Genomic DNA, 16,692 nt, shown 5'->3' with positions numbered 1-16,692 from the left:
TATATATATATATATATATAAATATGGATGGAGCCTGGTGTTGCCATCCGGTTTCACCAGTCCTCAGTCAAATCGTCCAACCCATGCTAGCATGGAAAGCGGACGTTAAACGATGATGATGATGATGATGATGATGTGCATTTGTGTGTTGCAAGTCTGATGAAATGCTTCTCTAATGTTTAAAACCACAAACTTTATGTAAATTTTTGCTTTGAATATTTGTGTAAACTGGCGTTGTGAATAGAGTTGGTACAGAAACAATTGTAACGAATCATTAAAGTTGTGTTGAAGAATTTTCTTTGTCTTGTTATTATTATTATTTGGATTAATTACTCTTTGCCAAATCCACTTTACGGTGTGATTGTCATAAAACTTGGAATTTCTACACCTGAAGAATTCTGGTATTGGTCTGGAACCCAACAGTGCTCTGTATTTGAGTTGAGTGCTTCTCAGGAAACCCCCTTACTTTACACCCTACCAGGACCTTAGACTTTTGCTCTACATGTGTGTGTATATATATACATGTGCATATATATATATATATATATATATATATATACATAATTTATATAAGGGCATTAACTATATAGTAATGCCTCACGCTTAGAGGGACTAAGAAAGTCAAAAACTACCAAAGAATAAGCAACATATTTACCGAAAGCGAGGGAATGCAACTTTAAAAAATTAATCTCCTAAAAACATTTAACTTAACGGCAAACCACTGGTTTCTCAATTAATACAGCAAAAACTGTGAAGTAAGCTGCATCTTTTGTTTATCAGTACACGTATGGTCGAGACATATAAAAAATAAACAAAAATCAACATACCACGATGACTTCTGTTCATCATTATATATCCATGAAAGAGGTTAGAATTTATCCGGTTGCATCTCAGTAATACGTGCTTATACAGAATAATATTCAGCACTGAATATATTCTAATTATTTATAATATAATATAGGATAAAATCTTTATAAGAATTTATCAAGTAGTCAGCATGGAGTTTTTTTCCTTATGGGGTTTTTTCACGCTGACTACTTTATAAATTCTTATAAAGATTTTATCCTATATTATATTATAAATAATTAGAATATATTCAGTGCTGAATATTATTCTGTATAAGCACGTGTTACTGAGATGCAACCGGATAAATTCTAACCTCTTTCATGGATATATAATGAACAGAAGTCATCGTACTATTGTTGGGCACATCGTGGTATGTTGATTTTTGTTTATTTTTTATATGTCTCGACCATACGTGTACTGATGAACAAAAGATGCAGCTTACTTCACAGTTGTTGCTGTACTAATTGAGAAACCAGTGATTTGCCATTAAGTTAAATGTTTTTAGGAGATTAATTTTTGAAAGTTGCATTCCCTCGCTTTCAATAAATATGTTGCTTATTTTTTGGTAGTTTTTTTACTTTTTTAGTCCCTCTAAGCGTGAGGCATAACTATATAGTTAATGCCCTTATATAAATTATATATTTATGGGAAAAAGACGATGAGTTTTTTTCCTTATGGGGTTTTTTTCACGCTGACTACTTGATAAATTCTTATAAAGATTTTATCCTATATTATATTATATATATATAAATAGATTAGATTGGCTCATCCATCTCACAGAAAAATGAAGAAAAGGAAAACTGGATGTAAAATCAGTTAAAAGGAAAGAAGAAAATTTAATCAGATTTTCAAATTTATTACAAAAATATTTCATCTAAAATTGACAGATCGGGTTTTTGACGAGAGATTGTTTCTCTGGAGCTGAATATAGTGAAGGGTAAAGTGGAGCCATTTTTATCCTTTTGAATATTTTCATCTGTCCACTGTTTGTTATTAATATGAATGTCTTTGTTTGTTGCCATCTGATCTGTCTCAATATCTCGATTAGTCAATATTGTACCTGTGGTTTTTTGATGGCTGTGACCAGACAATGTATCTGGAGGAACTGGTTCAGTATCTTTCCTTATTTGATGAATATTTACAGAAGTCTTTGGTGTCTTTGTTTTTAATTTCTTGTTTTTAACAGAATCATTAATTTTCTTATGAGATTCGATTTTCATGTGAGGACGCCTCGTATCAACCCTTCTTTGGTTGTCTTCACTGTCATTATCATCAATGCTGTTATCATTAATAGCAACAGAATTTACTTGGTTCCAATGACTGGATGATTGAAAGTTAACAAGAGTTTTGTTTCTGAAACATATTTTTGTAGGTTTTGTGGTGAGTGTTTCATCAGAGCGAAGATCTTCATTTTCCTAAAATCAAATCAAAAATAGGAAAGAACTAAGGATAATATATGCAATTAAAATTCATGCGTACACACATCATCATCATCATCATTTAACGTTTGTTGTCTATGCTGGCATGCTGCACCAGACTCCAGTGTGATTTGGCATAATTTTCAGCAGCTGGATGCCCTTCCTAATGCCAACCACTCTGAGAGTGTAATGTGTAATGGGTGCTTTTACACACACACACACACACACATAAAAAGACCAACAAAAATACATATCATCAGGCACCTTGTTACGCAGGAGTCTATCCGTATGCATCACATAACCATACCAGCACAGTATTTTACCTTGCATATATCTGTTGCTTATTTCATTATTTAACATGTTTTTCATGCTGGCATGGGTCAGACGGTTTGACAGGACCGGCAAGCTGGGTTGAGCTTCAGTATTATCTTTGGCATGGTTTCTATGGTTGGACGCCCTTCCTAAAACCAGCCACTTCACAGAGAGTACTGGGTGTGTTTTGGCATGCCACCAGCTTTTCGTGTTCTGCTAAATTTTTCTCCCAACACATTTGCACTTTGTTGCACATGCACACTGGCATTGTACAACCAGCTTCCTTTCCAGTCTTCATATCCTCTGCATTCAGGGTACATGTAGCACTATTATGTAGCACTGTTGGTCAAATATATGAAGGCTTATGGAATTTAGGGTTAGAAATGGAAGATTTTCTCTAACTGTTGTTAGACTCTCAGGCTGGATTATCAACTATGAACAACTTATTTCTTTATTGCCCACAGGGGGCTAAACAAGGACAGACAAAGGGTTTCAGTCGATTACATCGACCCCAGTGCGTAACGGGTACTTATTTAATCGACCCCGAAAGGATGAAAGGCAAAGTCGACCTCGGCGGAATTTGAACTCAAAAAGTGAAGACGAGCGAAATGCAGTTAAACATTTTGCCTGGCGTGCTAACGATTCTGCCAGCTCACCAATAATAATAATAATGTGACCAATGGGAAATGAGTGGTGAGATAATGTGGGGATTGTCCAACCCTCATTAGTGGTGGAAATGGTGATTCATGCTGAATTAGGACAAGCATCATATGCAACTTTAGTCTTACCGTATGAAGTGTTTTCATGGCAATATGTAGCAGCTCTTGTTCACTCATCATATACATTACTGTATTGGCTCGGTCAAGGCTGTTGGAAATATGATAAACCAACTACATTTCTTAATAATGTACAATCATTATCTCAAAAATAATGCAATAAGGCAGCAAGTAACCAATTAATTATGGTGACTGTAATTCGGCAAAATTTGGTGCAGACAAGGCATTGAAGTTAAGAAGCTTGCTTCCCAACCATGTGCTAATACATGCTAATTTAGTTCTATATTTAAGAGATGAGGAATTATGTACATTATATACATTATTTATGTTTGACGGATATTTGTCCTCATCTTGTTTGCTGTTAACACAACGTCTTGGCTGATATACCCTCCAGCCTTCATCAGGTGCCCACGGGCATATGGCGCAGTGGTTAATAGCAGGGTCTACTAACCCCAAGATTCTGTGTTCGATTCTAGGCAATAACTTGAATTATAATAACAATAATAATAATAATAATAATAATAACAACACTGAAAAATACCTTAGGAATGAGAACTCACGTTCGAAATTTTCCCAAGACACCTGATGAAGGCTGGAGGGTGTATCAGTCGAAACGTGTTAACAACAAACAAGATGAGGACAAATATCTGTCAAATGTAAATAATGTAAATAATGTACATGCTAAATTGTTTTGTAAAACTTTGAATCTTTATGTTTGACGAGTTATTAACTCTTTGTCTGTCCTTAGTATTACATGTGATATACAAAACAGATTTTCCTAGTGTCTATAGGTCATACATGACATTTAAATATGAACATTTAAGACAAACTTATGAAAATGCTTTGGACAGGCATAGGATTAGAGATAACCAAAAATATTTAATAAAAGATAAACCAATACTTAGAGAGCTCTTCTATGTCATTATCTTCTGACTCAACATCACAATTGGCATCAAACTGATTATTATCAGAATCTCTTGTAGTTTCAGTATTGGAACTGACCAAAGACAGCATCCACTGTGGAAGTTTTCGCCTTCTATTAGACCTCTCTGACATTGTGTTGGAATGTTTAGTGGTATGGTCCCAAGACAGAACAAGTTAAGAAATTAGTTTGTTCCTGAAAGAACAAAACCAACTCAAATAAAAATTTTAAAAATAAAATAAAAAAAAAAGTTGTTTATTTTTTTTATATTTTAATATAGATTCTTTGAAAAAAATCATAGATGTACATCTGTATAAGTACATGTCTATCTATGTGTATGTATTATCTATTTGCATGTATTTATGTATATTCATGTGTGTGTGTGTATGTGTGTGTTTGTGCAGTAATACTGGACTGACTTTGTGCTTTGTACTTAATTCAACTGAATCTCAATTATATAAATATATATATGTGTGTGTATCTCTGGACAGGCTTTTCACCCTCAAACTGCATCATTATATCATTAAATATATTGTTCTGTATGTAACCAACTCTATGCATCTAATTGCTTTGCACTATAAATGGCTTTTCAAATGGCTTTAAGAAAGCTATAAGCATGCAATATTTCTCACAGCAGAAACAGCTGTAAGCTAATGAGAGTGATTATGTAACACCTGTTCTTTTGTCACTTATCAACACACACGCACACAATGCATGTGTATATTATGTATAGGCATATGAGTGGCTGTGTGTTAAGTAGCTTGCTTCCCAACTACGTGGTTCCAGGTTCAGTCCCACTGCATGGCAACTTGGGCAAGTGTCTTCTACTATAGCCTCAGACCAACCAAAGCCTTGTGAATGGATTTGGCTGACGGAAACTGAAAGAAGCCCGTCATATATATATATATATATATGTGTGTGTCTGTGTGCATTTGTGCATCTGTGTTTGTCCCCTCCCCATCGCTTGACAACCGATGCTGGTGTGTTTACGTCCCTGTAACTTAACGGTTTGGCAAAAGAGACCGATAGAATAAGTATTAGGCCTACAAAGAATAAGTTCTGGGGTCGATTTGTTCGACTAAAGGCGGTGCTCCAGCATGGCCGCAGTCAAATGACTGAAACAAATAAAAGAATAAAAGAATGTGTGTGTGTATCACCGTAAGTTAACATCCCTTTTTCCATTCCAGTTTGAGTTGGATGGATCGACAGGAAACAAAGAACCAGAGGACTGTGCCAAGTTCCAACGTCGTGCTTTGGTGTGGTTTCTACAGCTTGATATACTTCCTAACATCTACCAGTTTACAGCATGTACTGGGTGCTTTTTTTTATGGTACCTGTATTAGGGAAGTCCCCAAGTAACTTGCAAGACAAGAGCCTCTCAAGTGAGTTGGAGTATAGAACAGTTCTATATTTAAGAGATGAGGAATTACGTACATTATTTACATTTGATGGATATTTGTCCTCATTTTGTTTGTTGCTAACACAACGTTTCGGCTGATATACCCTCCAGCCTTCATCAGGTGTCTTGGAGAAATTTCAAACCTGGGTTCTCATTCCTAAGGTATTTTTCAATGTTATTATTATTTACATTTGGGTTGAGAGTGCGGGCTACTAACCTCAAGATTCTGAGTTCAATTCCAGGCAGTGACCTAAATAATAATAATAATAGTAATAATAACAACAACATTGAAAAATACCTTAGGAATGAGAACCCAGGTTCTAAATTTCCCCAAGAAACCTGATGAAGGCTGGAGGGTATATTAGCCAAAATGTTGCGTTAACAAGAAACAAGATGAGGAAAAATATCCAAATGTAAATAATGTAAATAATTGGAGTGTAGTATTGAGAAAGGTGAAAGTATGATAAAGGGATAAGAACAGGTGGTTTGCTGAAGACGGGATACATGTCTACTCGCTAGAAATTACCAAAGTAACATTCTTAAAAATATTTGCTGATCCTACCTGCCACTTTTGTGGTACCATTTGAGAAACGATTAACTACCTCATCTCTGGCTGTTCTGTGTTAGACTCAACTGAGTATACCAATTGTCCCTAATTGGTGTTTGCACTGGATCACATGCTGTAAGTCTGGACTCCCAAATGAGTATTGATGGGAACAAAAGCCTGCAAAAATAATAGAAAATAAAGACATCATTTTTCTTAGGAACTTTAGTATTCAAACTGATTAAGCTGTTCAAGCCAACAGACCAGATACGTGGTCTGACCAATAAGTATCTGGACTGTTGCCATGGTAAAGCACAAAAAGTGAAGCCACCTGGCACAGATTGACCTTGATAAAGTATGAGTATAATCATCATCATCGTTTAACGTCCGCTTTCCATGCTAGCATGGGTTGGACGATTTGACTGAGGACTGGTAAAACCAAATGGCTACACCAGGCTCCAATCTGATTTGGTAGTTTCTACAGCTGGATGCCCTTCCTAACGCCAACCACTCCGAGAGTGTAGTGGGTGCTTTTTATGTGCCACCGGCACGAAGGCCAGTCACGTGGTACTGGCAACGGCCACGCTCAAAATGGTGTATTTTACGTGCCACCTTCACAAGAGACAGTCCAGAGGCACTGGCAGTATGAATATATAAATCAGACAAGTGGACATACACACAAAAAAAAAAATCAACTGAGAAAGATATAAATGAATGGAGACAGATAGATTAATAGACATATGTAAAAGATAATTCTGACCAAGTGGCCCATACACTCCTTTCCATACACTTCCTGCAACTTTGCATAGGCCTCAGAGCAGGTATCATCATGACAACTAAAATTTGTGAAGAACAAATTAAGTGACCCTCTTCTCCACGATCACTGGACAAAATGTAAACAGCAAAAAAATTTCCTTCAATCACACTAAATATAGAGAGCGGATACGTGGCTGACACGGTGCTAAACAACAATAATTAGAGACAGGATCGTGTGACGTTCGTACGTTTTTTAACGATAATTGTAATGAAGCTTTTCTCGAGTGTATCTTGTTTGGGATTTCATCGTCGGAGGGAAGAAGAGCTGGGTGGAAAAAACAAAGCAAAGACAATAAATAAGTCGTATTACCTGACAGATTCATCAATCAGAATAACATTTGCTTAAATATCGTTTCGCGGGAACCGCTTAGAACAATAAAAATAAAGTCGACCCCACTCACTATCAGTGTGTGACACACACGCACGCACGCACGGATACAAATTGTGTGCAATGAACACATATAAATATCATGAATGAAAAGTGTGTAATCAGTTTTCATTTAATTTTGTCATTGATATAAGTGACCCGCGTTAATTAAAGCGTTGAATAACGAAACAAACATCTTTCTTTAGCAGAAAGTTTTTATTTACCTTTTCAATTTTTAGCAGATGTGATCCAACAATTCACCAGATTTTAATGTAAAACAAAAGAAAACAAAACAAGAAAAGGTTAGTTTTCTAATATTTCAAGTCTGTTCGTTGTATTTTTTTTTGCTGGATGCTTTTCTTTTATATTCGTATAAAAGTTTTCTTAAAGATATATTTTAATTGATAAGTTTACTTGTTTAAAGTTTTGACAGCTTTTCTAGTCGGAGTTTTCTGTGTGTCTGTGTGTCTGATGTTAATCCGAAGTTAATCAAACAGAAAAAAGAGTAAAGTAACGAGAGATAGTTATTTTTTTTTCTTCCTTTATTCCGATTGTAATTACTACCGTCTTAAAGCACATCTGTCCGCTAGTGAGGTGGGACACAGATCTAGGGACTCAATTCTCATTTGTATCTACTGTGGCTTGCTGTCAGTGAATATATATTATAGGGGCCAGTGCATTGATTTGCCAGGGATCTATGATACAGTTAATGATACTGTTAAGACGAGCCTGAGTATAAGGTTTAGTGGTGTGGTGAATGAGCGACGATGAGGAAAGCTTCGAGGTCTGTATCGATGTTTGAAGAAAATAATGAATGTTTTTAGTCAAAACATTAGTGATATGTGAGAATGTAATGAAAGAGAATGCCTTTTAACTGCCTGCCTTCGCTCTTAAGATATCTCTGATGAGAGATCGAGTTGCAGTCTTCTATAACAGAATGGTGAATGTTTTGGAATATTTGCATTTTGGCACAAAGACCAAAGCTGATCCTTTGATATTTACTGACATTTTTGACAGCTGCCACAAAATGTAATTGTAATGTGCCAGAAGATGTGTTGATTATCTGACTGGATGGGTCTGCTGTTCTAAAATTCTCTATTAGGATTTGGGTTCGTGATTTGGTTTGTAGTTGCGCGTGTGGCCGCCATTGGCCGCCATCTTGGGAAGTGCCATTGCGCATGTGCAAGGGACTTGCCGTCAGCGGAAGTACCCGAGCACGCATGCGCAATGCAACAGGTGGAGAGAAAGCTATAGCGTCCGATCTCTTTTCTCTCCAGCAGCGGTGGTGACAACACGTATTCTCTCAGCTCGATACCGACATGTGGTCGAAGCTTCCTTTGGTATTCTAGTGGCATGCCTATTTACCCAGGAACGAAACGGCTCTACACCAACCTAGAATAAACTATTGATCTGTTGTTACCGTTATCCCTCGTGTTGTTGTATTTCTGAATTTTAATGATTAATATAAGAACTGGGGAGAGACGGCCGAGCCATCATATCTCATCCAATTCTTATAGGTTTATGTTACCATGTTGCGTAATGTTAGCCTGTCCATGAATCCAAGTTCAGACAGGAGGGATCGGTACAGTATGAAAGTTTAGAGGCAAATCTCAAAGAAACTAGTCTGTAAGTTGCAGTTACTTTTCCAGATGGGTGCAGTGAGGAAACGTGAAGTCACCTCTGATGGGATTTGAACTCAAAACAGTTTTCGATAGAGTTTACTGCAAACATTGCATTGTATCCCATTTGTTTTGTATGTTTAGCTAATATATGTGCACAACTTATTTCAGATCTGTCAGCCTGCTGTTAGTTCATGCACCCTTGATAGGGACTGCTATGAATGATGATGTTATTGAAGAAGGCCCATGCCGTAAGGCGAGAGTACAGAAAAGAGCATTGTCTCATTATAGCCTTCAGTTTCCGTCAGCAAGCAGAAGGAAGACTGAAGATAATCAAACGGAAAACTCCTCACAACGTTCATCTGGAGTTGCCACTAAAGCCTCATCATCAAAAATTTCCCCTCAGAAAAAACAAATTTGGTTTAAGAGCACATTTGCAGAGGAAGGTTATGCAAACATCTCGAATCCCAAAAATTCAGAACAGATGATACGTCCAATAAAAACAAGTGGCCACTGTAGAAAAGAATCTAAAAAACTGTCATCAACACATTTATCTCAGGTATTTCTTAAAAAAAAGTTTTCCTTTATTGACACTGTGAAAAATGATATTTGATTTATTTGCTTTCATTAATTTTTACCTCTGGTTCAACATTTAGAGGTGGGTTAAAGTTGGTTTCTCTGCAAAAGAAATGAAGGACATGATTCCTCAAACTTATTACTACTTTATAGTGTACCTGTATTATGTCCCAGAAGTTTTGAGACTTTTTCAGGAAAGACTTTTATTAATTTCAAAGAAGTACCAAACTCTAATCTCCTTCAAAGTAAGATATGATGACTTCATTGCATTTGTTGTAGTGCTCTGGCTACTTCATGAAGGCCCCATGGAAGTCCTCCAAACTGAAGTCCTCTGCCTAAAGGTGTCTCATCTGCTTCAGCTTGGGGAAACGACCAAAAGTTACAGGGAGCATGGTTAGGACTGGAGGGAGGGTGAGGGACAGATTTGATGCCTATTTCAGTCAAGTTGTTGATTACCAGGATGGAATTGTGGAGTGGTGCATTACATACCTTTCTCTGGCACTTCTTATTTTATTTTCAGGATATTTTAATAGATGATGGTGATTGTGATGATGAGGGAGATTTATTTGAGAACAGTGATGCTGATCTAGCAGAGCTTGATATTTCTGGAATTGCTATTCAGTATGACAGGCAGCAAAATGCCCCACAAACAGCTCAGCTCACACATTTTGTTGGTGCCGTCCAGCAACAGAAAAAATTCTGTAATGACAGAACAGAAGAATTTCAAGGAAATAAAACAGTTACTGGATTATATGAAACACCACCAGATGAAATTATTGTACAATCTGAAAGCGCTGATCTCTTTTCTGGTCAGCATCTACCTCACTCAGTCAAAACTTATTCGACCGAACTTTTCAGTCTGTCTCCACTTCACAAACCAGCAAAAGATTCGACTAAAACCAGCAGTGCAAAAGTCTCAGAATCCAGCCCTTTCCGAAGAAAGCTTTCTAAAGAGTCGGTAGATGCCGACCATTTTTCACCAACTCGTAGTTCCCAGAGTGATATGTTCTCCTCATCAATCTCAACAATGTTAGATTCAATCTTTGGAAATGATGATTTTGAAATCAAAAAGAAATCTCTGAATCATTTCAAGAACCAGGAGGAGAAACAAGTCAAAAATTCTTCGAAAGTGAGTAAGGTTATCTATAGAATGCATTATCTGGTGTGTCTAATGTGATTATCTTCTTTGTTTAATATTCATTTCTCCACATTTCCATGGGTTAGATGGAATTTGTTAAGGCTGATGATGATGATGATATTTTTTCTCAACTCATATTCTTTGCACATTATTTAAATTATTTACATTATTTACATTTGACGGATATTTGTCCACTTCATGTTTGAATCATAACCTTTGTTTTCAACTTGTTTAGGAAGAAAGTGTCCTTTCTAAGGAAGATGATACAAATTCGAAAACCTCTTCAAATCCAAAGACCATGGGTACATCTTTTCTAAAGAAACACATCCACCAGCGCCTATTCCAGAATGCTCAAGGGCACACTTCGCAAAACATTGCTAAATACGTTGAGAAAATGCAACATGATAGGCGTGCTGAAGCAGAAGCAGGTCTTGAAATTGTGCAGAAAGAGAAGGAGATGGGCGTTGGCAATTTTGATATTGGACCATTCTATGGTCTTCCTTTGAAAGTCAAAGAACTCTTTGAGAAACAGAGAGGCATCAAGAAACTTTATGGTGAGTTAAGATTCTGTTGATATTCTGTTATTCTTTTTACTCTTTTACTTGTTTCACACATTTGACTGCGGCCATGCTGGAGCACCGCCTTCAGTCGAGCAAATCAACCCGAGGATCTTATTCTTTGTAAGCCAAGTACTTATTCTATCGTGTCGCTTTTGCCGAACCGCTAAGTTACGGGGACGTAAACAATCCAGCATCGGTTGTCAAGCAATGTTGGCGGGACAAAAACAGACACATAAGCATATACACACACACACACACACACATGTATATATATACATATATATATATATATATATATATATATATATATATATATATATATATATATATACACACACACACATATAATATATATATATATATATATATACGATGGGCTTCTTTCAGTTTCCGTCTACCAAATCCACTCACAAGGCTTTGGTCGGCTCGAGGCTATAGTAGAAGACACTTGCCCAAGGTGCGACGCAGTGGGGCTGAACCCAGAACCATGTGGTTGGTAAACAATCTACTTATCACTCAGCCACCTTTTTTGTGTTTTTTTAAAAAGTTGACAGAAACCAAATAGTATGTGTGTGTGTGCGTGTGTTAATGATTGCATGTGTGTTTGTCAAAGCATTGGCTGTTTTGTTGATGAACAATTGTAAACGACATTACTTTTTGATCAACTACATTGTTTTATCAAAATCAGTTTATTTATGTCTTCATCTTAGATTGGCAGGAAGAGTGTTTATCATTAGCTGAACAATCAACCAATCAGAATCTCATTTACTCTTTGCCTACAAGTGGTGGCAAGACTCTTGTTGCTGAAATACTCATTCTTCGACAGTTGCTGTGCCAAAAGAAAAACGCCATGTTAGTCCTACCTTACGTTTCAATCGTACAAGAAAAGGTAAAGTCTGACCACAAATATTTATTATCAAAATCATCCCATATTATGTCTAATGCACTAGTGTAGCCAGAGTGTGTACCACCCAGGGTGGCTCTTCCATTTGCTGCTCCCAGATCCTACAAAAAACACATATTGCCTACACCAGACCCAAAAGTGCCACCCAGAGCGGACCGCCCTCCCCAGCTATGCTAGTGGTCTGATGATTCCACTATCATCATTATCACTTTTGTATTTTAGATGTCATACAGTGACCCTCACTTTATCATCAGCATATCTTGTTTGCTTTATATTTACTACACACACGTTGCCAGTACCGCCTGACTGGCCCTTGTGTCGGTGGCACGTAAAAGAACCCACTACACTCTTGGAGTATTTGGCGTTAGGAAGGGCATCCAGCTGTAGAAACTCTGCCAGATCAGATTGGAGCCTGGTGCAGCCATCTGGTTCGCCAGTCTTCAGTCAAATCGTCCAACCCATGCTAGCATGGAAAACTTAAAAGCTCCACAAGGCTCCAGCAGAGGGTGGTGGCGACCCCTGTGGTACTCTTTCGCCCCAACTTTCTTTCACTCTTTCTTCCTGTTTCTTGAGTAATGCTACGATAGACTGATGTCCCGTCCAGCTGGGGAGAACACATACGCCATAGAAACTGGGAAATCGGGCCCATGAGCCTGGCTAGGCTTGAAAAGGGCGCATAAATAAATGAATATTAATGCTGACATGTCAGTAATTAATTACTTATTATAGAATATAATAAAATAAAGGAGATGGGTGCACTCAATGTTGCTGTAAATAATGCTTTTAAAATCTAGAAGTCTATTGTTTCAGCTATCTAATGATAAAAATAAATCCATAATCGTCATTTGTTGTCTTTCAACCAAGGTGAAGGCCATTGCAGAACTGGCTGTTGAATTGAACTTCCATGTAGAAGAGTATGCAGGGAGCAAAGGTCGTTACCCACCAATTAATCGTCCCCAGAAGGGAACCCTGTATATTGCAACCATTGAGAAGGCTCACAGTTTGATTAATCAATTTATTGAACTGAATCGAATGGGCAAACTGGGATTGATGGTTGTTGATGAAGTAAGGCTTTTGTTTGTTGTTAATTTTTTAAAAATTTATTTAAGCAATAGTAATCATGATGTATATGCTCTTGATTATATTTGACAAAACATAAAAATGCTTAGACATGCTTATGGATATTATTTACATTTGACGGATATTTGTCCTCATCTTGTTTGTTGTTAACACAGAGTTTCGGCTGATATACCCTCCAGCCTTCATCAGGTGTCTTGGGTTCTCATTCCTAAGGTATTTTTCGATGTTATTATTATTATTCAGGTCACTGCCTGGAATCGAACTCGAAATCTTGAGGTTAATAGCCAACGCTCTTAACCACTGTACCATATGCCTGTGGGAATGAGAATCCAGATTCGAAATTTCCCCAAGACACCTGATGAGGGCTGGAATGTATATCAACTAAAACCTTGTGTTAACAACAAAGAAAATGAGGACAAATATCCGTCAAATGTAAATAATGTACATTATTCCTCATCTCTAAAAAAAAAATGCTTATGGATGTTTGCATATATGTAGAGAGAGAGAGAGAGAGCACGGTAACATTACATCTCTATTGTAGTCTTATACAGAAACTTGGACGGACGCCAGTGATCTTTCTTTTCATTTATGTGTGTGTGTGTGTGTGTCTATTGCCAGTTGGAACAATTTTATTCAACTTTGACTCTAATATCTTTTAGAAAAGACATGAGGAAATTGTAGTTGTGGCTGTTACCAGTGCTGGTGGCACGCGGTAAGCACCATTCATTCATGCGTGGGTCACTGCCAGAGCTGCCTGACTGGCTCCTCGTGACAGTGGTATGTAAAAAGCCCCATCCAAACGTGGTCATACAGCAGTGTCCTTTTGTTTTTTCGAATCTTTTGAGACATGAATGGTCATCGGAGAATATTGCCTTGCTTGGAAACAGGTGAGGATTGGTGACAGGAACGGCATTTGTAGATAAAAGCTGGCTCAAATTCCATCTGACAGGAAGGGCATTCAGCCATAGAAAATCCACCACAACAGACCCATGCAAGCATGAAAAAGTTGATGATGAAATATGAACTATTGACCTCTTGGTTTGATGTCAACTACTGTAACTATTTCAATGAAGCACTGATTCAAAATATGTAGATTTTAATCTAGAATTTTCTGTAAAATATATTTAATATAAGAGAATTTCAACTTTCTGTTTCAGCTGCACATGTTGGGTGAAGGAGGGCGCAGAGGTGCTGTGCTGGAAGCAACTTTAATTAAAACTTTAAGTTATGGATGTAAGTAACTTCGACTTGAACTACTGAAGTACAGTCTTATGTTTTATGGCATTATTATACATTAAGGAGATCATGTCCCTGTAACCGCTATGTTACAGGGACATAAATACACCAACATCGGTTGTCAAGCGATGGTGGGGGGACAAACAGCAATACACACACACACACACACACACACATATGTATATATATATATATATATATATATATATATACGACAGGCTTCTTTCAGTTTCTGTCTACCAAATCCACTCACAAGGCTTTGGTCGGCCCGAGGCTATAGTAGAAGACACTTGTCCAAGGCGCCACGCAGTGGGACTGAACTCAGAACCACATGGTTGGTAAGCAAGCTACTTACCACACAGTCACTCCTGCATCTCTATTGAGCTTTATTTGATAACCAGTTGATCTAGCAAGTGGGGCCTCATATCAGTGAGAGGAACCTGTGCGCAATGATGCCATCGAGAGGTAGGCCCTGAAACAGCGCACATTCTCTCTTGATGACCCCCTACACTTGCTGGCTTCCGGTATGTGGAGTTCTCGACTGGTAGCACTTGCATGTGCAAGTTGTTTGCAAAAACATCTAAAGTAGGAAAATGATTTGAATGCTTCTAGTTGAAAGAAATTTTGCTGTTGTCGTTTGTCATCTGCTAAATATTGTTGTTGATGGTTGGTTTTTCCCTTCTTACAGATTCCTGCCAAATAATTGGTATGAGTGCCACATTAAGTAACATCAACGACCTGAAGACATTCCTGAAGGCAGAGCTTTACATAAATGATTTTCGACCTGTGAGTAATATCTTTCATCTTTTACTCGTTTCATTCTCTAGACTGTGGCCATACTGGAGCCCTGCCTTGAAGGGTTTAGGAAGGGTTTAGCTGAACAATTGATCCTGGTATTTATTTTAAGGCCTGGTGCTTATTGTATCGGTCACTTTTGCCAAACCACTAAAGTTAGGGCAGTGTAAATAAGGCTACAACATCTCAATTAGTGTTTAGTGCAACTCTGAGCAAGGTGTACACATTCCCATGCGTACATATGCCTATGTTGGGGCAGAAAGAGGCACACCCAGATATCATATTTATATATTCTTTTCTTTATTGCTCACAGGGGGCTAAACATAGAGGGGAAAAACAAGGACAGACAGAGGGATTAAGTCAATTACATCAACCCCAGTGTGTAACTGGTACTTATTTAATCAACCCCAAAACCCAAAAGGATGAAAAGCAAAGTTGACCTCGGCAGAATTTGAACTCAGAACGTAACGGTAGACGAAATACCGCTAAGCATTTCGCCTGGCATGCTAACGATTCTTTTCTACTCTAGGCACAAGACCCGAAATTTTTTGGGAGGAGGCCCAGTTGATTAGATCTACACCAGTATGCAACTGGTACTTAATTTATCGACCCCTGAAAGGATGAAAGGCAAAATCGACCTCGTTGGAATTTGAACTCAGAACTGAGATAAATGAGTATGGTCCAGTAAAAGCGTTGATTTGAGTCCATGATTAATGTTGCTTAAACATACATTAAGAAAATATAGCCTGGGTTACATACCGGTTATTGTCCAGGGACACATCATTATGGTTTTACTGTTAAGATTTGACTTTTTGTTTATGTGTGTGTAGAGGGGGAGTGGAGGAGCAATGGTCTCTAAACTTAATCTTTTCTCATTTATTCTTTGATCTGCTATATTTTGTTTTTAAAAAAAGGTTACACTCACTGAATACATCAAGCTTGACGACAATATCTATCGTGTATGTCCAAAATTTTCAGAAGAGATCCTAGTTCATAACAGAGTGGCCACATTTCAGGTTTGTTATTAATTTTTGTATTTTGTTTTACACATTTAACAAAAAAAAAAAAAAATTTGGTAACTGATTTTTAAACGATTTCTCTGATCTCTTAAGAGGTGGACTATTCTTTTATTTGTTTCAGTCAACTTTTAGTCGAGCAAATCGACCCCAGGACGTATTCTTTGTAAGCCCAGTACTTATTCTATCAGTCTCTTTTTGCCAAACCGCTAAGTTATGGGGACGTAAACACACCAGCATTAATTGTCAAGCAGTGTTGCAGGGATCCCCCCCCCCACACACATATACGATGGGCTTCTTTCAGTTTCCCTCTACCAAATCCACTCACAAGGCTTTGGTTGGCCCGAGGCTATAGTAGAAGACCCTTG

At 37.6% G+C, this 16,692-nt stretch overlaps 2 protein-coding genes across 5 annotated transcripts in view; one reads left to right on the top strand and one right to left on the bottom strand.

The window, feature by feature from the left end:
* Nucleotides 1–1,653: 1,653 nt before the first annotated feature.
* Nucleotides 1,654–8,568, bottom strand: LOC106877878 (uncharacterized). 4 transcript variants are annotated; one of them, XM_014926930.2, is made up of 5 exons: nt 7,625–8,568; nt 6,236–6,397; nt 4,254–4,469; nt 3,365–3,443; nt 1,654–2,261 (listed from the first exon to the last, which is right to left on the bottom strand). In XM_014926930.2, exons 3-5 carry the CDS (start codon nt 4,406–4,408, stop codon nt 1,704–1,706), a joined length of 792 nt encoding a protein of 263 aa, XP_014782416.1. In that variant the 5' UTR covers nt 4,409–4,469; nt 6,236–6,397; nt 7,625–8,568; the 3' UTR covers nt 1,654–1,703. The 4 variants fall into 4 exon arrangements, with proteins under 4 accessions (XP_014782416.1, XP_014782409.1, XP_014782429.1 ...); XM_014926923.2 differs by lacking the exon at nt 7,625–8,568 and adding an exon at nt 7,344–7,453; XM_014926943.2 differs by lacking the exon at nt 7,625–8,568 and adding an exon at nt 7,344–7,453 and having other exon boundaries at nt 6,276–6,397.
* LOC106877873 (helicase POLQ-like) overlaps nt 7,546–16,692 on the top strand; it is a 22,105-nt gene continuing 12,958 nt past the window's right edge. Inside the window, exons 1-9 of the mRNA XM_014926910.2 lie at nt 7,546–7,702; nt 9,191–9,578; nt 10,116–10,724; nt 10,969–11,287; nt 12,004–12,182; nt 13,062–13,262; nt 14,435–14,510; nt 15,202–15,299; nt 16,223–16,324. Of these exons, the coding sequence (XP_014782396.1) occupies nt 9,237–9,578; nt 10,116–10,724; nt 10,969–11,287; nt 12,004–12,182; nt 13,062–13,262; nt 14,435–14,510; nt 15,202–15,299; nt 16,223–16,324 (1,926 nt within the window). The 5' untranslated portion in view covers nt 7,546–7,702; nt 9,191–9,236. The remainder of the gene's footprint in view (nt 7,703–9,190; nt 9,579–10,115; nt 10,725–10,968; nt 11,288–12,003; nt 12,183–13,061; nt 13,263–14,434; nt 14,511–15,201; nt 15,300–16,222; nt 16,325–16,692) is intronic.

The sequence above is a fragment of the Octopus bimaculoides genome, chromosome 18 (genome assembly GCF_001194135.2).
Source record: "Octopus bimaculoides isolate UCB-OBI-ISO-001 chromosome 18, ASM119413v2, whole genome shotgun sequence".
Classification (NCBI taxonomy): domain Eukaryota; kingdom Metazoa; phylum Mollusca; class Cephalopoda; order Octopoda; family Octopodidae; genus Octopus; species Octopus bimaculoides.
Note: the sequence above shows the minus strand (reverse complement) of the source record. Positions and strands in the feature narration are given on the sequence as shown.

Coding starts and splice junctions, on each gene's coding strand:
- LOC106877878 (XM_014926930.2), bottom strand. CDS start 4,408: ATGTCAGAGAGGTCTAATAGAAGGCGAAAACTTCCACAGTGGATGCTG. Junction 3,444..4,253: donor GACATAGAAGAGCTCTCTAA/GTATTGGTTTAT, acceptor TATTTCCAACAG/CCTTGACCGAGCCAATACAG. Junction 2,262..3,364: donor CCATGAAAACACTTCATACG/GTAAGACTAAAG, acceptor ATTTGATTTTAG/GAAAATGAAGATCTTCGCTC.